The following is a 20,376-nucleotide window of genomic DNA, read 5'->3' as shown; positions in this document are numbered from 1 at the left end:
AAAAACATTGTACCTGCTAACATTTTAAAAGAAAAGTTGAGGAATAAAAAAACACTGCAGCTGCTAGCATTTTAAAAGAAAGCTTGGGGAACAAGCCATTAGCTGATGGAGGACATCAGCTAATGGTAAAGCTTGGGGAACAAGCAAGCCAAGCCATTAGCTGATGGAGAACATCAGTTAATGGTAAACATGTTCTCCATTAAAATGCTAATGTTCATAGAAGATTGGGTCAAAATGAGAAGAACATGTTCACATGAGGTCCCAGGAAAGTTAAAACTTTTAAAACTAGGTTTACCAATCTTAAATGAGAGAGAGAGAGAGAGAGGCAGATTCCTGGCAGAGGGGTCATCGGGAAACTATAGCGGGGCCCTCGCCGCATTGAATGCCTCTCCCACATTTCCATGGCTGCTTCAGGTTTCCTGTGCTCCATCTTGTTCTTGTCCTTCTTCGATTGTTACCTTATTCTCATCGCCATATCCTGCGCCTCGTATGGATGATGATGATGATGATGGTGAGCTCCGTTGGCCTTGAACAACACAGTAAGTGTTCTTGGGATTGCTACTGCCATGGCCTTCTTACTTCCCAAGTCGCTGCCGCTCATCCAGGTTCTAATCCTTCTTCCTTTTGGTCTCTCTCTGTCTCTGTGACCGACCGATGGCCATGTGAACTCCCCCCCGCGCCCCCCCCCCCCCCCCCTCCCGCCCCCCGCCCACAAAAAAAAAACCAAACCAAAATTTGAGAGCCCTTTTGCGCAAAGCATGACAAAAACACGCAGATTGTCTTGTGCCCTTTTTGTCGAACTCCCAAACGGCGCTTAGCAGTAAATCTGTTTTGCTTCTCATTCTTTCACGGCTGAGCTTTTTTCTGGTTACTGTCTCAACTGGATTAGTGGTCCTTATTATCCGTATGTGTCCCTGCTGTGCCTTTTACCTTTGCTGATTTATGTCTGTGGTCTATTGGCAGATGCTTGATCGTTTGCAACTCAATGCCGAGGCGAACATGGAGCCGATTGGGAATGATCAAACTCTGGTGGATTGCATAAAGGAAATGTCACTGCAACGCTGGTCGGTGGATGACGTCGTCCTCTGGCTTCAAAGAAATGTCCCATTTCACAGTGAGCGAATAGAAGGTTAGGTCAATTGAAATATGCCGAGTCTTACTGGCTTCTGGAAAATATGTCCCGTTCACAGTGAGTGAATGTAAGGTTAGAGTATTAAAACTGTTTGCTGGAAGCATGGTTATTCTACAGTAATTAAAAAGTTATTGTATAGAATTATGGTTGCTTTCTGATTGGTATATGTGTGTCTCTTGTTCTTTCTCTATCAGATTGATGTCCCACTGTCTGTGCATGGGTGCACCAGAAGAATGTCCAACTGTGTGTGACACCTCTTGTACTGCCAAGCTATGGAAATGCAGTGGAGAGGACTTGAGGTCCCCACCAAATACTGTCACTCTCCAGGAGTCAAGCTTGCTGTGACTACCCCACCTTGACTATTGCAGGGAATAAGAGAGAGGAGAGGGTCACAAGAGAAAGGGGATGAGACATTAGAAGGGGTAGGGTCCTCAATACTAGCTTGCAGGTGCTGAACTGGGTGCCCCAAGCATACTAGCTGCCAGCAGAGAGAGACAAACATGTCAACACTTGGCAATTCAGCTTGCACCCTCCCATCATGTGCTGATTTGTGCAGCCACGGTGACCCTTATAAGGTCAAGCTAATATCAAAATATAAAACACAAGGCATTCATCTTAGTAACAAACATTAGTGGATCTAGTAAATTGACTTGCTAGGCATTTCTTGAGTTTGTGTGACTTCATAATTCTTGCAAAGTTGAGTGATTGGCTGCCACATCCATTGAGGGCGTTTTTGTCTCACATCTAGAGTCTGCTTTTGGGAGTCGTCACTATCATTGGAATTCCATACCAATTCATTGGCTTGTACACAAGGATTAGATTGCTTTTAGATGCATGAGGCAAGATGTTCAAGGTATAGATGAATTTGACAATAGAGAGACATTTTGCATTACTTTTGATGCCATGGAGGCTCTAGATATATTGATGATATGTCCCTCTTATGAGATGCTCTTTATCGTATCCACAGTGGATTTAAAGACTCTTCTTGTTGGTGCACTTTCTTGGCCATGTCTTCAAAGGGGTTTCTCATGAGATAATGACCCATTGGAGGATTTATTTGCTTTTGAATGGTCTTGCACTAAAGGAACCATTTGGGTCTCTTTGTCAAGGTGGAATTCTCTCAATATCTTGTGCCAATACTCTATTCATAGCTTCGGTTTTAGAGCTATTTACATATAGTTAAATGGGCTCTTATAGACTTATACATTGTTCAAGTTTATTTGCCATACATAGCCTTGTTTTTTGAGCTGTGCTTTGGATTTGCAAAAAAGTTTATTTCAAGAGTTGGCTCAAGCTTCATCTCATTTGAGGTTCATTTAATTATAGCTTATAGGAATCTAGTAGTAGTTCTTGTATAGTAACATGGGATGGGTTTTGGGGATAGGGACATGAACATGGATGGGGGCACAAATTGCCACCCCTTGTTTGTTGAGATATTTGCAATCACACCCACTGTAGCCTCTTTGTATGAGGCAGTTCTAGGCTTAGGACATGCAGGCAGACTGAATCCCATATGCATAAAGAGGGAAACTGCTACCCATCCAGCAACTGTAAAGCATTGTACTTGACTACCACTTTTTCACATATATGATGAATGCAATATCATGATGCTTTACCATTTAAGTTAGTGTCTTGTTCATTGTCAGTCTTATACACAAGATTGTGTTTATGAGTCCAAGCTTTCATCTTGGAACCTATTTCACTTGTGTAACAGGTCAAGTCTTTGTCTATGTCACCATGATCTCAATCTTCATCTTCCATCCACCATAGCATTTGCCATGCCCTAGATCTTGTGTCTTTCAACATGGTATCGGAGCGCAACTAAGCATGGCTTAGCATGTGTTAGCTCCATTTCACTCTCTGCTCAACTTAGTTTGAGTGCTAAACCCCATCTCCAACTTCATTTGCATTCCTACCTTCAATGAAGCTTCCATGGCAACCATAGCTAGCAACACCTTGTCAGCTTGAAGCTTTCATCTCTCTCTCCACAGGTCAAATCTCTGTGAACTTTCTTCTGGAGAAGTGTTTCTCTGCTTTCAGAGCTCCTCCTTGGCACCTCAATCATTGACATTGGGCAAGTATAGCTTCATCATTGCCTCTTTTCAGAGTTGATGTCATACTTGCGTTTGTGGACAGCAGCACCTACCCAACTTGGAGGAGCCAGATCTCTACATACAAAGCATATCTCTTTGAGAGTCCTTGTGTGACCTTACTCCCCAGCTCAAGGCGCCCTTGGCCAATACAACAAACCGCGAGATTAGTGTTCCACAGGCCCAGCTTTGTTGATTTTGTAGGTCGTTGTTCCAAACTGCGTCTGTTTCATTCGTGTTGCTGTTGTATCTGCCACAGGGCGTGATTCTAGCCATCTCCATAGGGCAATTATAGTCCACATAGTAGGCTTCTATCAGTTACAAGGGCTCGTGATAATTCCCTTCTCTTGATGATCACATAGAGCAAAAAAATAGCCACCTCTCAGAAATCCTAATTTTTTCACTGTAGCCAAAGTTGACTAAGCTTCATTTCTCACTTCATTTGCTTATCTTTGCTAGTTGGAAGGCTCAAGGGACCCCTTGCAACTCTCATATTCTCAATGCCACTGATTAATCAATAAGGAGGACAAGTCTTTGAGGATTTTTGAAGATTTCAAGATCTCAAGCTCCATTCCAACCTCACTTTTTCCACTCTTCTCATTGGATATCTTGTCTCTCTCTCTGTGAACTAATTTACTAGCAAGATTTTACTAGCAAGGAGGGGACTCAAGCATTGAAGGGTTCACATCAAATCATCAAGCAAGAAGGATCAGCATTAACACCAAGCTCATCAAGATAGTATCTCTTGATACTAAGTCAGTACTTCTTGGCACTTGTGCTCTTTAGCACATTCAAGATCAACGCTTTGCTAGTCATTTGGAGCTGATATCCTATCATGGGAATGTCAAATAAGAAAAGTTTTATATGGCTAATTCCAACGAAGAGTAACATTACTCTTGTTGCTCATTTCAAGCATATAGAAGATGTGCTTGTTTTACTTGCAGGGAATGATGGAGTTGTGAGCATTCAAGTGCTATCACTATTTGAAGAAATGCCTTCCATCTTGGGGATAGTTCAAGAGATTGAAGTCATTTCCGCTACCTCAAAGATGCCTTTGCTTGAGGGGGACATGAACATGAAGATTGATGCAATTGTTATAAGCAAAGTCAATGAAAAAGCAAACCAGGAGGACCTAGAAGAAGAGGTCCAAAAGAGCAAAGTGAAGAACAAGTACAAGATAAAAAAAGAGCAAGCTGGACTACATCGACAAGAAGATGTATAATAAATTGAAGATCTATGTCAAAAGAAATGTTGAAAATTGCAAGGGTTTGCCAGTTCTTGACCCAAATTTTTACTAGACTTTTTTTAGCCTTGTAATACCTAGCCTAAATGTCTTTATTATAAGCTTGTAAACTCCTCATGTAGCCTTGTACTACAGTCTCTGTACACATTCTGAGGCCCCTATTACAGCGTTTGGATATCCACCATGTTTGTGGTACCCACACTTGGCCTTTTCTGTCAATCTTTGGTGTTTTGCCACGTTTTTTGTGTACCCACACTTTGCAAGTGTTGCTTTCACTAAAGCCTCTATACACTTTGTACTTTTTGGTTGTGATTGAGAAGGGGTGTTGAGATATTTGCAATCATGCCTAGTGTAGCCTCTTTGTATGAGGCAATTTTGGGCTTAGGACATGCAGGTACCAAAGAGAGAAACTGCTACCCATCCAACAACTATAAAGCATTGTACTTGACTACCACTTTTTCACATATATGGTGAATGCAATATCATGAAGCTTTACCATTTAAGTTAGTGTCTTGATCATTGTCAGTCTTATACACAAGATTGTGTTTATGAGTCCAAGCTTTCATCTTGGAACCAACAGACAGAGAGAGATGGTATCATTCTTGGGCAGCCCCGTCTTTATTCTTTTCGGCATATCCGTCAACACTTTTGGGTGCCTCGAGGCTAGCATGACATTTGGTTGTCCATATAGGGCATGCTTCTGAGGTTCTCTCCTTTGCTTGCTTTACAACAACCGTCTCCCTAGCGAGATTGGATGTTTGTGCTTCTCAATGATTTTGAGAAAAGGTCAGCCAATCAAATCTATCATCAGATGGTCTAGACCAAGGGATGGGTCACTGGAAAGGCTAATAAATTATGGCATATTCGGGATAGCAAAAAGAAGTGGCAAGAAAGATTTATCCGACTCTGGAAGTCGAAGGTTTCTTATCAGGGTAAAGTGTTCATGTGGAGGTTGCTTATTAGGGGTCTTCCAACTGGGGACGTGTTGCATGCTCGCAAGATCTCTAGTGGTTGCTATGTATTTTGCACTAAATGTGATGAGACATTGATTCATCTCTTTGTCTCTTGCCCTGTTGCTCGATAGATTTGGAGTTTTGTTTCCAGTGTGTGGTCCTCGGCGACTTTGTAGCGGATATCAGCTCATTCATGGATTATGGGAAGGATGACTTCTATGTCTTACTTTGCAATCAGATTATTCCTACCTCTTTCATTTCCTTAGATGGACAGCTTTGTGGCATATTTGGTGTACTCGGAATGCCTTCATTTTTTATTCTACCTCAAGCATCCATGGTCATGTGGCCTGTGTTCGTGGTTTACTGTTATGGCAGATCTCCTCTATGGTTTCAGCTGATCTGGTTCTTCCTGACATTGCTGCTCCCTGGCTGGATATCGTTCGCTCTACACCAGCTGTCCTTTCTGTGCGATATTTGTGCGTGAGTCTTGGTAGCCTTTCATTTGTGTCTGTTTTTTCTTAACTGATCTGATGTGGTCTGATCTATATATTGCTACTTAATTCAATTATCTTCACGAGAGAGAGAGAGAGAGAGAGAGAGAGAGAGAGAGAGAACGAATGGCGTCACCTGAGTTGGTCGCGCTATTGACGGTCGTCTGACCGTCGCGTTTCGTCGTCCGCCCTGCGCCTGTTCGCCCGTTTGCCCTGCCCTGCCCGTTCACCCGTTCGCCCGTTCGCCGACAGAGAGGTTCCTGCCGTTGCTACGCCTGTCGCAGGCCCCGCCGCCCTCGCCTGCAGGCCCCGTCGCCCCCGCCTGCAGGTCCCGCCGCAGGTCCCGTCGTCCCGCAGCAGGCCCCGTCGTCCCGCCTGCAGGTCCCGTCGCTTGCAGGTCCTGCTGCCGTTGCTTGCACGCCCCGCCGCTGTCGCCAGAAGGCCACACCTCGCCAGAGTGCCCCCCCTGCCCCAGCTCCGCCTGCACATCCTGCAGAGGTGCGCCTTGCCAGATTTCAGCCCCTTTACAAGTCGACGTCTGTTGCTGACTGTCGCTCCTGCTCCCGGAGCTGTCCAGACGCCCTGTTTCCCAGCTCCTGTGAAAACCCTAAACCTGACCTTCGTCAGAGAGGCAGCGTCCGGAATCGCGTGCCCTCTGCTCTGTACACAGAAAGAGAGAGAGAGAGAGAGTGTGTCGGTCAGTCCTTCTGTGAGATCAGTTCGTCATACACGATGGCTGGTTTGGATCTGGATTTCCTAGACCAAACAGTGGCAGCACTTGGCCCGGACTCTGATGCTGAGGAACCCGTGGATATGGTTCCGTGCACTGAAGAATTGCCCCCGGGTCCTGACATCCAGCCTGCGGACAAACGTACCAAGCACACCCCGGAAGAGATAGGCGTTACTCCCGATCGTTCCTATGCGCAGGTTGCTTCGGATCCGGTGGACTCTCAGGAGGTGGACTGGGAGCATCTGTTGGAATTTGCCAACACTCTGCTTGGTGAATATGTTCAACACAACTAGGAAGCCTTCTCTGCCTCTGCTCCAGACGATGTTCTGGAAGCTACCGTCGAGCCAAAAACTGCCCTACGCTCCTTTTCGGTATTTTATGATCGCGCGGTGATACTCTTCTTCACCGGTCGCATTCCGCTGCTTTCCCGTATTCGCCAATGGCTGCAGAGTCTGCTACAAGGGGAATGTGTTGAAGAGATTTTTGTTGGATCCCGGGGTTTTTTCGAGGTCCTCTTGAAAGTAGAGACGCACCGTGCTGCTCTTCTGTCTAAACTGCCTTTGTTTTTTGATCGTCGGTTGGTTCATGTGGTTCCATGGCGCCCGATGGCAGATTTCCAGCGCCTCCTGCAACGTGAATGCCCTGTGTGGGTAGAAGTGGAAAATTGTCCGGCTGTTTATTGGCCGCTATTAAAGGATGCTATGGCCGCTGTGGGCACGGTTCTGGTCCCTTCCTGTCTCAGGGCTGTGAATCGCAACTGCTTGTGCATGTTATGGGATACTGCACGGAAACGGCCTGCATGGTTACGCCTCAATTGCTCCGGCATGCATCCGTTACACTTTCGTTTGAAATGGGGCAATTTTGCTGGCCATTGCTTTTCCTGTGGACAGTTGGGGCACTTTATGGCTGAATGCCCCGAGCAACAACACGTTTCAGATACAGCTCATGTTGCTCCGCCCATGGAAGATATGGTGTGTGATGCCCCGCCGTTGGATCCTACCCACCCGCTCCACGTTCTGGCCAAAGGTAAACAACAGGTTTCGGGTCTGGATTCCCGTGCTACTGATTGGGTTGAAGTACGCGCCAAAAAAGGCAACAGGATTGGTGCTGGCATGGAGAGTATTGGGCCTTCTACCTCACACGATTCCATGCGAACATATATGCGCAGGAAGGAAATGATGTCGTCAGAGCGCTCTGCTCCTGCTATGGTTTCTTCAGCTCCCCGCCACCAGCCCGCCAGGAAAATGTATTCGGATCGTCTCAAGGGTCCACCTGCACAGCTGGCTTTTGATACCAGAGGCAACGTCATTACTCCATGGGACCGTCGTTACCCACGTTCCAACCCCAAGCAAGCCGATATGCCCTCAACTTCCAAATCTGGTCCTCAGAACTCTTTTGCGATGTTGGCAGATTTCTTGGATGAGGGAGTCCTGGACATTCTCGCCGACAAAGTCAAATCGAGGCAAGCTGTGCCTCGTACCTGATTGTGTTTTGTATACACATGAAAATAGCCACGTGGAATGTGCGAGGAATTTGTTCTCGCCACAAGCAACATGCCATGTGGACTGCATTGTATGAGAATCAGTGGGATGTCCTGTGTGCGGTTGAGCACAAGAGTCACATTGACGCCGGTAAAGTTGTGGATTGCCATGGCTTTCGTTTGTTCTATGCAGGAACACAGGCCATGCATTATTCGGGTGTGCTCATGATTGTACATACCAAATATCAGCCGGTTCTTATTAAAAATGATGTTCATGGCCGCTTTTTGGTGGTCGAAATCTTATTCGAAGGGGAAATCCTATGGTTACTTGGCCTCTATGCTCCGAATGATTCGTTAGCTCGCCGGGAGCTTTGGCAGACTTTGCAGACTTCCTTGTCACTTGGCAGACACGGCTTCTTCATGGGGGATTTCAATATGTGTGTTGATTCTTCCCAGTCTACATCGGAGCACTCGGTCATGGATGCGCCGGAAAGTCGTATGTGGCACGACTTGGCTCTTGCTGTTCTTAAGCAAGATCTTTGGTCCTGGCTACACCCGTCTTCTCCAGGCTTTACTTTCCATTCGGCCCAGTATGCCACAACATGGTCGCGGTTGGACCGCATATATATCATGCAGAATGATGATTTTCTGCCTGAGATGCTCGAAATAAAAGTATTGCAGCAATATGTCTTGTCGGACCATTTCCCTCTGCAGTTCGAGTTGCTTGCACAACCCATTGCCCCCTTCAAGCAATTTCTGGAGAGACTCCCTTTGCGTTTCAACTCCTCCTACTTAAAGCATACAATTTTTCAGGGCTATATGCAGCAAATGCTTGACAGATTCTCCTTGGACTTTTCCTCTCAGGGCACTGCCTCATTTGACCGATTGCTCTCTAATGTGCAGCTGGTTGCTCGGCAATATGGGATCTATCATGCCTCTCTTTGTCGGCGCCGTCGACAGGCAGCGGAGGACCTACTGCTTTTGGTTCGCTCTCTGCTGATGGACGCTCCGGATGATGCATTTCTGCTTGCACTGGCCCTGCGGGTGGCCGATCTTGTTAAAGAATTCCAGTTAAAATCGTATCAGCAGGCCAAATTGCAACATCTAACAGAGACTTTGCAAGATAGTGCATGTCAGACCCACAAGTTCTTTCGAGCCCTCCATGCCTCTCCTGCTCGAGAGAATTTGACCAGACTCGAGGATGCACAAGGCCACCTTATCCTGGATCCACAGACTATTGTGTATATGTGCAGGAATTATTTCCGTGACCTTCTCGGTTCCGCTTCTCCTCCTTCAGCCCAAATTACTCAGGCCTGTTCGGTCTTTTATGACCTGGTCCGCAATCAGTTACCCCAGGACATGCAAGCTACTCTGGAGTCAGATATTGGTGAAGCAGAGGTTATGGATGTCTTGTTACACTTGCCTAAAGATAAAAGTCCGGGTTGGGATGGTCTCACCAATGAGTTCTTTGAAGCTTTCGCTACCCAACTGGCGAAACCATTGCAGGCTCTGTTTCAGCAGGTGTGGGAAACGTGGATCATGCCTCCCTCATGGAAACAAGGACTTATTAAACTACTTCCAAAAGTTCCTTCGCCATCTAAGTTGACACACTGGCGCCCCATTTCTCTGATGGGTTCCATGTACAAAATCTTTTCCAAAGTAATGGCGAATCGGCTCCATAAGCATCTCCCTGCCCTTGTGCACCCTCTCCAGTACGGTTTCATTAAGGGCCGAAATATTCTACACAATGTTTTGAATGCCCAATTGGCCATTGATTATGCCCGGCATTCTAATCAGGAGGTGGTGTTGATTCAACTGGACCTGGAAAAGGCTTTTGACTATCTGGACTGGTCTTTTGTTGCTGACCTTATGTCTGCTATGGGCTTTGGTGCTCGGATGTCTCGTCTAATCTACACCATTAGTGCTGCGGCGTCTTCGCGAGTCATGCTGAACGGAGGTGTTACTGAGCCATTTGTCCTTGCCCATTCTGTCAGACAGGGGTGCCCTTTGAGCCCTTTATTCTTTGCCCTTGCGACACATCCAATTCTTTCCATGTTATCACATATGGCTGCCTCTTCCCAGCTGGCCGGACTGTCGCTTCCTACAGGGCAACATTTCATTAGCCAATCCCTGGCGGATGATACTTTTATGGTTTTGCGTGCGGACAAGGATAACCTTCGTAAAGCATTGGATGTTTGGGGTCTCTTTGGCCAGGCGTCAGGCCTTCGTATCAATCCACTCAAATCAGCCATTCTAAGCTGCACGGAGTCGGACTTGCAGTCCTTGGACTGGCAAGGTTTGGTTGTTCCTCGAGGTTCCATTGTCAGGCATCTTGGATATCCATTGGGGGTTGATGTTCCCCCAAAGCAGTTTCTGCAGTGGATTTCTCAGAAGATGATGGCCAAGTTTATGTACTGGAAGTCTCAGGCCTGGCCTTTTCATGTCCGCCTCAAAGTAGCCCAGATAATTATGTTGCCAATGATCACATATTTCTTGCCATTGTTGCCCTGGACTCCTACGACTCTGAATCCTCTCACTCAGTCTATTCGCTTCATGCTCTGGAAGAAGGACTCATTGAAGGCAGGTATTTCCTGGATCTCGTGGTCGCATGCGTGCACCCCCAAAAGCATGGGTGGCGGAGCTATTTTAGATGCCCACACCCACATGCAGGCACTCCGTTGGTCCCTTTTCCGCGCCATGTGCTCGGATGATCATCATCCGTGGGTCGCTATCGCCCGTTCTTTCCTTGAGGGTCATGGGCTTCGGCATGGCAATACCCGACTCCGGAGTTCTTGGTGGCACGTTCTTAATGCGGATTCGCAGTTTTCCAGTTCTTCTTCATTGCTGCTTACTCATTTGGTGTGTTCCTGGAAACACGTCCTTCGAAAGGCTCAGTGGCACCCAACGGAGGATCGCCTGGCTACCAACTCTTTTCAATTGGAATTACTGGCAGTCTCGCGTCTACTTTCGTGGGAAGGTAAACATGAGCTTAGACCACAATTCAACCGGATGGCACGGTTGGGCTTGTCTTCAGTTGCGGATGCCACCCTTGCCAGTTGCAATGTGCTTATCTCCTTTCGTACTGCTAGGAGGATTTTCCGGATCCCTCGTGGATATAGGCCTTTATGGGAACAGCTTGTGATGGTGCTCCAGAACAGACAACCCTTTCCTGCTCTTGCTTTGGATCATCCCTGGCAGGATTGGGACCTACAAGGCCGGCTGCCTTTGAGCAAAGCTTCTGCTAATCAAGTGTATCATCTCCTGATTAAAGATAATCAATGGCTAGTTACTAAAGCGAATGCTTTATGGGGATTGCGTAAATCCCGCTCCTGGTGGAGGGTCACTGTGATGGAGGGCTGGGTCAACAAGACACCCTTTAAATATAAAGTCTTTCTTTGGAGAGTGATCATTGGGGGTCTTCCGCTTGCTTCGGCTCTTTCCAAGCGACGAATCTCCAATGGCACCTGTTTCTTTTGCACCACTACTATGGAAACCGCTCGCCACCGATTTATTTCCTGCCCCGTCGCTAAGAAGGTCTGGTTATTTTTGTCGGCCGTTTGGCGAGGGGTGGTTGGTATCACACTGCGCCCCTTTGATTGGGTTTTGGGCCAGCCCAAATACCCTTCTCCCGCACAGCCACACATGAAGCTCATGTATCACTTTCTTCGATACTGGGGCTGTTGGCATAACTGGACCATTCGGAATGCTTTTCTGTTTGACTCAGCCCATAATGTTCAGCGACATATTGTGAGGCTTAAGGGCCTCTTGTATTGGCAGTTAGCTCTTCTCCATCGTTCTGATTTGCTCTCTACGGAGGACTTCCGTCCTTGGCATATGGCAATTTCCTCCGCATCCTTGCCATGAAATTGTAACTTGTAGTACTTAGCACCTCGTCGCATGATGACTTGCATTGTCGTCATGTATCTTGTAATCAAGTAATCTTGTATTTTTTTCGTAATTAATACAATTACCTTTTACGAAAAAAAAAAGAGAGAGAGAGAACCATAAAAAAGGGAGAATTAAAAATGTTTGGAATGCATCCAGTGTATGCCATGTAGGCTTGGGTGTTGCTTTTGTGAGGTTTGGTAGACTTGAAAATAATATAATAAGTTGTGTAGATGACTGGTTAAGCTGTTATTGATTCATTGTGAACTGTGCAATTCTTCTTGTTGTCAAGTTTTGCATTATGGTCACTGTAGCCTTTGTGAATGTTCGTCCTTTGACATTTGTGGATTTGAAGGATTTGTGCTGATTCTTGTTTTTGTATCGTTTGACTCAAAGCAGACTGTTCAAGGGCATTTTATCTTGAAGGGATCGATGGATTGAGGCTTCTTACTCTGCAGCGGACTAGCCATGCTTGTTCAGGGATGAGTGACTCTGAATGGACTCTGTTAAATGTATTATGCCGATCTCTTCCCTTTTCACCAAGTTAGACAGCCTTAAAAAGAATCATGTGGTTTGTAAGCTATACCTAAAGATGCAAGGGTGAGTTTTTCCTGTCTGCATATTGTCAGGATGCCCGAGAAAGGTTGTTAGCGAGTCATGATAAAGCCTTCCCAAATTCTCAAAGCAACACTAGCTCCCCTGATTTAGCACCAGCAAGTAGTCCTCTGCAGGAAGGTCCTGAAGGCTCTCTGGGTAGCCCACCTAGGTAAATGTTTTTGGTACTAATTATGGTATCAGTGACTATTTACTATAGTGATCGGGAAACAGATTTATACTTGAATAGGTGTATGCTTCAGTATAATGACCCGAATGTTATATGTTCTTGTTGTTTAGGATGCAGAACAGTAGGTTGACTCCCAGATCTGCTCAAAAGGCAGGGCTGTTGTCATCGTCTTTTAAATTGCTGAGTTACCCAAAAAGCTGGTGGAGTTCTGGCAAACCAACATATGAGCAGGTTGGGAATAATGGTATGAATTTGTGAGTTTCAAGTCTGTAACAATGTCCCAGTATTTTCTGTGGTAATATGGATATGCATCTTCCACCTTAACATGGCTGCTGGAAAAAAAATTCACAGAAGGAAGTCACAGCAGTCCATGCACTTCAAGAAGAGATACTTAGTGCTGAGGAGCGAGAAGCTGCTCTTAAAGCCAAGTATGTGTTGAATTGACAACTTATTTTCTATTTAGATGCTCAAGTTGTGGAAAAACAGCAGTGTGTTTTCTACCTTGTGGTGCCACAAATTTTATGAACATTCTGGTAATTTTCTGTTTGTAATGATTAGAGTGGACCACCTGGATGAGATTTTAAGAACTGCTCAACTGTCAAATTATCTTTATTCTAGATTGGTAAATCCTATTTTTTGCTGAATATTCTTCTTGCAGTTGTGTTTCTCTGTAACTTCAGATTTCATGCCTGGAGCTAGGCTTATTGGCCCTGGTATTTTGCTCTGTTGCAGCGGTGGACGCCTTTGCCAGGTGAGCCACCACTGGATGATGTTGATGTAGATGATTGGCTCCAAAGGTTCCTAGTGCTGGAGGGATCAACCATCTTCTTTTATCCTCAAGCTGCTGGTTAGTCCTGATGGGTATCTAGATCTGTCTTCCTGTCAGGAGTCTACCTGTCCTATTTACCTTTATTTTTTTCTTTTCTTGAAAGTACAGACTTGAGACCGCAGGGAGCAATTTTGCTGAATGAAATTGTAGAAGTTGGACAGATAGCAGGGCATGTACGCAGTCAGGATGAGGGAACAACTTGGTTTGGATTTCAGATTACCACCTGTGATGGCCTGCGTCTTGAATGTGCAACTACCATGAAACTGCAGGTTATAAAAGAGCATATACATTGTGGTTTTGGTTGGCTCTGTTTGAAGGATTGAGAGTTCAAATTATCTGCACCCTTTGATCATTGCTGTACATTTCAGATGGAATTGTGGTTGTCATCTATCCAATGTGCACGTGAGCAGGAGCAACATAAACGTGGCTAATGGAGAGTGTGAAATGCATTTGCTGCCTGCTGGAAGTTTATGGCTTGGAGTCTAACAGCATTATGTTTCATATGGAGTTCAATCACTCTGGTGTCCTGAAAGCTGGTGCCTGTTAACCGGCCAGAAGCCAGTCACTGTGCAATTGTTATTGTGGTGAAAAGCCAGCTTCCTGTACTAATATTTACATGACTGGCTTTGTGCAATTTATCCCAGCTTACTGTACCAATATTTACATGACTATCAATACTTACATGACTTTCAGTTCATTCAACCTACTGGAGATTGCTAGATGGTTATGTACAAAGCTCAAATAAGGAGATTCATTGATTTTGTAAGCTATGACAACAGGGAGATTCGTTGATTTTGTAAGCTATGTACAAAGCTTCCCTTTGAATTCAAGGGAGCAAAGCATGTAAAGATTATATTATACATACATATCGAGTTATTTAATCCAAGGACTGCTCAAATTCTTGGGTTTGGCTGCACCTGACAATAACTGGCCAGGGTAAAAAGATCAACCTGTCAATCAGAGATGTTCAAAGCTGCATGAATGCATTTTGGTCACTGAAAATATCACTCAAGTTGGATTTGTATTAGACTGTGACCTTAGATGTGCAGACGCTTTTCAAACTGGACTGTCTAGTGTGCAGATGGATGCACGTGTGAATGCACTAGGGAGTACGGATGTACATGGGTGTCTATGATGCGGATCATGTACGAACGTACACATGGATGCACTATGGGTGAGGTGGATGCAGTGTGTGCAGTCAGGCACTCTTTGAAAGCTCATCAATTGTTTGAATATTTGTTTGTGTTGATATGGGATGAGTGCAAGCTGTGGTTATAATATCCACAACCTATACCAATGTTTGATGTGACAAGGGCGTAGTTTTGCTAGCTATACATGGCTTCATAAAGGAACATAACTGAATAACTATGGAGGGTGATTTCTAACACTTTGGAAGAAACCTTACAACAAAAGGAAGACGAAAGCTGATGTTAAGACTGACAAGCTTTGAGAGCAGTTTCATTTCTAGTAATTTCTTAATTTGACTGCTTGCTCTCTTCTTTTTTGGTTTTGATTTCTTTGGAGTGCCAAGAGGAAATTCAAGTGTAGTGTGCTTGGAGCACATCTGTTTTATCTCACTGACATACTAAATAGAGAGATGCAACAAGAACTTCATACACAATTATATAATTAGATAAAAGTTTGATATTTATCAAACTATATTCTATTTCTAACAAGAGGTAGATATTTATCAAACTCCCATCTCACTGTGTGCTTCACCTTCTGCTATCATCTATTGCAGCATTGTCATCTTCACTGCACCAAAGCATTTGCAGGCTATCGTCATTCTGAAAAAACCGGTCTGGGATCAAAGCTCTCAGGATCTCTCATCAATGCAGGTGTTACACAGTCCAGATACTGGGCAATGCCCCCCTCTAGCCAAGCTATAAAGATAAGAGGGAACGGAAAAACTTAAAAGAGCAGATTCAAAACAATTCACACACATCTTGCAGTAAATGCTCATCTAGAAGTTCTCTTCAAAGCTTCAAAAACCTCTGCAAGGTGTGATAGGACTTTAGTGGTGTGATTTAAACTTCATCCAAGTCAACTGAAGAAGAAAGATGTGCAGATTAGGTAGACAAACTACTTACACCTCTGCCATGTTACAAAAAATGGTAGTTGAGCATGTGTGTTTCAGTCGAAGTTCCAAGTGGGTTAAAGCTATACAAAACCCAAAAATTTCCAAGGCATGAAAGAGTGGGTTAAAGCTATACAAAATCCAAAAATCTCCAATGCATGAAAGATCACGTAGCCTTGTTAGGATGGGTTTAGAAACTGGCCACAATGTAGCGAGCATGGATGGTGAGACCTGTCCCAAGGAAAAATCAAGTTAGTCACAAGGTGAATGGAGCCATCTAACCTCCTTGTGACCATCAATGGACCTAAGGCAAGTAGAGTGACCAATTCCATCCAATATGACATTTTTCTATCATTGACCTCCAGTCTCACCACCTCCTATTCATCATTTATGGTCTGACCACTCATCCTTCTAGGTGTGGACACAAAAACATATAAATTTGTTGCAGGCCATTGAAAGCATTTGTTACTTTCTCCTGCTTCAGTGGGTTTGGTGCCTGCCTGTACTAGGAATTGAACTTTGGGCACATCCCATAAGGCCTATGAAAAGTGTTCAACGTTGCATATGATAAGAAGTCTGTTCATTAACTTGTGGAACAGGATGTACAAATCCCCAATACACCTAATTTAGAAATGAAGTAGCCAACAATCTCCACACTAGCTGACCAGAAGGGAAGATCTATGATCACTCCCCTCCCAAGAATGGATGGGTGAATACGATTGTTAAGTTGATTAAATTGTCAGCCAGTGTGAGAACAGAGTTCATTTTACAGCTTACAGTTCTAAAGCAACTATATGTTACTGATAGACTAGTAGGGAACTTTTACAGAACCTCAACATACAGTTCTCCTGCAAATTATCACATCCAACCGACCTTCAATAGTGAAGATCATTCCGTACAGAAATCTAACAAGTCTTAGCAGGAAGGCATGACATAAAGCAAGCCTCAGCATTACATGGTTACTTCTTTACCATAATTTACAAATTTGCACAATACATCTGGCCACAGCCCTACACTGAAAAATGCCATTGTTTGAAGATAATCTGAAAAGCTTCACGATGTTACATCTGAAGCTATCATGCTGCCTACCAAACTTGAGTAAACAAGACTTATTGGCATTACGGTACATGTCCTCTAAAATTATAGAGGCAATTTTGACATTACTCCTCTAGGAACTTCACGTCAAGAAGATTGCCAAGGGTGAGATGATCTCAAAATGGGGAGTAAAACTGGCAGCCTAATCTGTGGTTCAGACTATCCTTGGAAGGAACCTGAACTATGTATGGCTCTTGTTTACCCGAAAATGATGAAAAGTGGTCCACAAACTGTTGAATCTGAAGATTAAAAGATATCATTGCAAGTAGGACTGAACATCCTTAAGCTGCAACCTTTACAGGGGCGTCATTCAATGCAGCAACACCAGGGAGGATCTTTCCTTCCAAGAGCTCCAAGCTGGCACCACCTCCGGTAGAAATGTGGCTCATCTTATCAGCCACACCTACTTTCTCTACAGCAGCCACAGAATCACCACCACCAATGATTGTTGTCACACCCTTTCCACTAAGGTCAGCCAACTTCTTTGCAACTGCCTGAAACATAAGAAGGCAATAATGTATATAAATAATTGAAAATGCCATATGCACAAGTCATCTACATACAAGCAACTAACAGAGTCAGACAGACCTCAGTTCCTGTGGCAAACTTGTCAAACTCAAAAACACCCATCGGTCCATTCCAAATGACTGTCTTGGTGGTTTCCAGGGCTTCATTGAAAGTCTTAATTGAATCAGGGCCAATATCAAGACCCATCCATCCATCAGGGATGGCTGATGAAGGAACGGTCTGCAGATAGATGGACAGGCTTAGGCTAACTAACAGGTCAGATGGTTAACAAAGACATTGTGCCTTTGATAGTATTGAAGCAATAGGTATAAGTGCAGTATTTACATGTGGGGCTCATACCTTGCTTTCAGCATCTGGTGCAAATTTATCTGCTACAACAACATCGGTTGGCAGAATTAGTGATACTCCCTTGGCTTTTGCCTTCTCCATTAGAGAGGTGGCGAGCTCTAACTTGTCTTCCTCAACTAGAGAGGAGCCGATAGACAGACCTTGTGCTTTGTAAAATGTGAAAATCATTCCACCACCAAGTAATAGCACATCACACTTCTCCAAGAGTGATTCAATGACCCCAATTTTGGATGACACTTTAGATCCTCCAACAATTGCAGCAAAAGGGCGTGTAGGGTTAGATACTGCACCATCCAGATAATCAAGCTCCTATGAATAAGGTGAAAACAAAGAGATGTTAGGAGGAACAAAAACCGTTACAGTTGACTGACAGATGAAGCCTGAAACATAAACAAGCCCACCAGTATAGTTCATATGATAGACTGAGCAGAAAAACAAAAGGCTCATTTTGAGAATGAGAGAAAGTATGCACTTGCTATTGTCATGTTAACCCTAAGCATGTGTCCTCAGGCTCCAAACATTCGTATGTAACAAGGCAAGCTTATGCAAAAAGACAGGACCAGCATGCATGGAGCCACATTAAAACATAAGTTTTTCCTCAAATCGGAGGCCGGCCAAGCAGCAATCTCTATGTCCAACTTCAGGATGCTGCTGTAGCTAAGCAGACGCTGAACAATTTGCAGTTTTAAAAGTGGGACAGAGGTACAATTGGTCACAACATTCAATGAGCAGAAGATGAGACAAAAAGTAAACCTTTTGCAGAAGGAAACCAGCAACTGAAGGGCTTAGGTACTTGGTGACACCCTCAGTGGAGGCATGAGCCCTGTGGGCTGTCCCAAAGGCATCATTGACGTACAAATCAGCAACTGCAGCCAGTTTCTTCGCATGCTCAGGGTCATTTTTCTCCTCTTCTTTGTAGAACCTCACATTCTCCAGAAGTAGCACCCCTCCATTCGGTAGGGCTGCAACCTTTTTCTCGACCTCCTCTCCAATCGAATCATCAGCCTTCTCCACCTGCAACAGTGAACATAGAACACAAGGTAGCAGAATTATGTGAGAGCTCTTCATTATACGATGACAGGGTAAGGCAATCACATGAACTGCTTAGATACAGCACCTTGATACCAAGAAGCTCTGAAATTCTTGGAACCAGAGGTGTCAAGCGATACTTCTCAGTGACACCTTTTGGTCGACCCTGTATCAAATAGAATATTACATTAAAGAGAAGCTAAAGGGCAACATATAGCTCTAATCAAACACAAATAGTTCAGAACAGAAATCATACATACATATCAGTTCAGCATTGACAGAGAAAGCTTAAAAACTTATTACATGGACTGTAAGCATCTGCAGTTTCTGCTAACTGAAACCCGAACAGGGGTCAATGGAACACAACAAATTTTCACAATTGAGACAGTAGCTACCCCCCAAAATTATACAGAGTAAACTTATTGAAATACTGCACCAAGAGAGATGTATACTGTGGTCAAATTTAGAGAGAGAAATTATTGAAAAACTACACCAAGAAAATTGTATATGCGGTACAGAGATCATAAAAGCATGGGGAGACATACCAAGTGGCTGCTGAGGATAACCTTGGCACCATTGTCAATCAGATACTTGATGGTGGGAATGGCAGCGCGGATCCTAGTGTCATCGGTGATGTTCAGGTTCTCATCAAGGGGAACATTCAGGTCAGCCCTCACAAATACTTTCTTGCCTTTGAGATCGGCTTCCTTGAGGTCCCCTACACTCCTCTTGGCCATGCACACAACCCCCCTGCATCCCCTGCCCTGTGGCCTGCTCACATAGCCAGCAACTGTGGCAGTCAGATCAAACTCCAGATCAAACACATTGGAGAACCTCTGCTTGTGCCTGGTTCCTGCGACAAGGCCATTGAAGGCGTGGAGGCGCACGGTGGGCAGTGCTGCGGCACGGGCGGTGGAGACACGGGCAGATGCAGGGTTGGCTGAGCCCTGAGAAGCCATAGGGGCCGCTGCAGAGAGGTTGGCAACATGGCTCAGGGAAGCTGTGGCAGCTGCCATGGCTGCGGGTGGGACTCTTCTGTTGAAGCAACCACACACAAGATCTGTGAGCAATTGGGTGTGTGGAGAGAGTGAGAAAGGACGAGGCCGCTTATGTGGGCGATTGCATCAGCGAATTGGGGGAATACTACGAAGTTGTGCCAAAAATACATTTTCAGAGCAAATTTTGAATACCCAAAAAAGGAAAAATTTAACCCCAAACTACAGATATTTACAGGACAGAAACCCCGCGAATTTGACAGACGGAAGGACGTTCTTACCGGGTTATATCACAGAGGCTCTCTCTGTGGTGAAAAGGGAAGGGCAGAGGGCCTCTTTTTTCTTTTGGATAATAGATAAAGTAAACATAAATAGAAATAGTGAACTGGCCTGGCCTCCCCTCCCCCTCTGGTGTGTTTTTTTTATTAGTGATAAGGCGTGGTGCCATGAGAGGTGGAGAGGCTTGCCCACATCTCCTCTCTCAACGCGAGAGGTGGAGAACTTCAACCAAACTCATGCACTTTCTCCACCTCACCAGCCCTCCCATCTTGACACGTGTGGCATGGCCCACTCCTCCCTTTCCTTGGAGTGTCTCCCTTTAGCAAGTCTTAAAAAAGACTTGTTGACACGATATCATACGTTGTACTGCAAGTAAATATTGACACCAACATTGGATATACATCTCCA

The 20,376-nt window shown here is 44.8% G+C and overlaps 2 protein-coding genes across 3 annotated transcripts; one reads left to right on the top strand and one right to left on the bottom strand.

Annotated features, from left to right (window-relative positions):
* Positions 1-313: 313 nt before the first annotated feature.
* LOC148014595 (uncharacterized) lies at positions 314-14,503 on the top strand. Of its 2 annotated transcripts, none has more exons than XM_087666884.1 (10): positions 314-539; positions 964-1,129; positions 12,404-12,516; positions 12,634-12,770; positions 12,899-13,019; positions 13,140-13,216; positions 13,347-13,410; positions 13,521-13,635; positions 13,726-13,886; positions 13,986-14,503. In XM_087666884.1, exons 2-10 carry the CDS (start codon positions 964-966, stop codon positions 14,046-14,048), a joined length of 1,017 nt encoding a protein of 338 aa, XP_087523010.1. In that variant the 5' UTR covers positions 314-539; the 3' UTR covers positions 14,049-14,503. The 2 variants fall into 2 exon arrangements, with proteins under 2 accessions (XP_087523010.1, XP_087523009.1); XM_087666883.1 differs by having other exon boundaries at positions 314-605.
* Positions 14,504-16,590: 2,087 nt separating this feature from the next.
* On the bottom strand, positions 16,591-19,834 carry LOC148014594 (phosphoglycerate kinase 3, cytosolic-like). Its single transcript, XM_087666339.1, has 6 exons — positions 19,240-19,834; positions 18,783-18,860; positions 18,419-18,679; positions 17,657-17,974; positions 17,378-17,536; positions 16,591-17,283 (listed from the first exon to the last, which is right to left on the bottom strand). The coding sequence occupies exons 1-6, from the start codon at positions 19,708-19,710 to the stop codon at positions 17,071-17,073; spliced, it is 1,500 nt and encodes a 499-aa protein (XP_087522465.1). The 5' UTR covers positions 19,711-19,834; the 3' UTR covers positions 16,591-17,070.
* Between the last annotated feature and the right edge of the window lie 542 nt (positions 19,835-20,376).

Source organism: Lygodium microphyllum, chromosome 25 (genome assembly GCF_053477565.2).
Source record: "Lygodium microphyllum isolate KBCC chromosome 25, Lygodium_microphyllum_v1.1.10, whole genome shotgun sequence".
NCBI lineage: Eukaryota > Viridiplantae > Streptophyta > Polypodiopsida > Schizaeales > Lygodiaceae > Lygodium > Lygodium microphyllum.
This window is presented reverse-complemented; position numbering and strand designations above follow the sequence as displayed.

Bases quoted from the DNA above. Each gene is read 5' to 3' on its own strand.
- LOC148014595 (XM_087666883.1), top strand. From the start codon at position 567: ATGGCCTTCTTACTTCCCAAGTCGCTGCCGCTCATCCAG. The intron at 12,517-12,633 runs GTATTATGCCGA...GCATATTGTCAG, and splicing joins CTGAATGGACTCTGTTAAAT to GATGCCCGAGAAAGGTTGTT. The intron at 13,887-13,985 runs GTTATAAAAGAG...TGTACATTTCAG, and splicing joins CAACTACCATGAAACTGCAG to ATGGAATTGTGGTTGTCATC.
- LOC148014594 (XM_087666339.1), bottom strand. From the start codon at position 19,710: ATGGCAGCTGCCACAGCTTCCCTGAGCCATGTTGCCAACCTCTCTGCA. The intron at 17,537-17,656 runs GTATGAGCCCCA...ATCTATCTGCAG, and splicing joins CACCAGATGCTGAAAGCAAG to ACCGTTCCTTCATCAGCCAT. The intron at 17,284-17,377 runs GTCTGTCTGACT...CTTATGTTTCAG, and splicing joins AGTTTGCCACAGGAACTGAG to GCAGTTGCAAAGAAGTTGGC.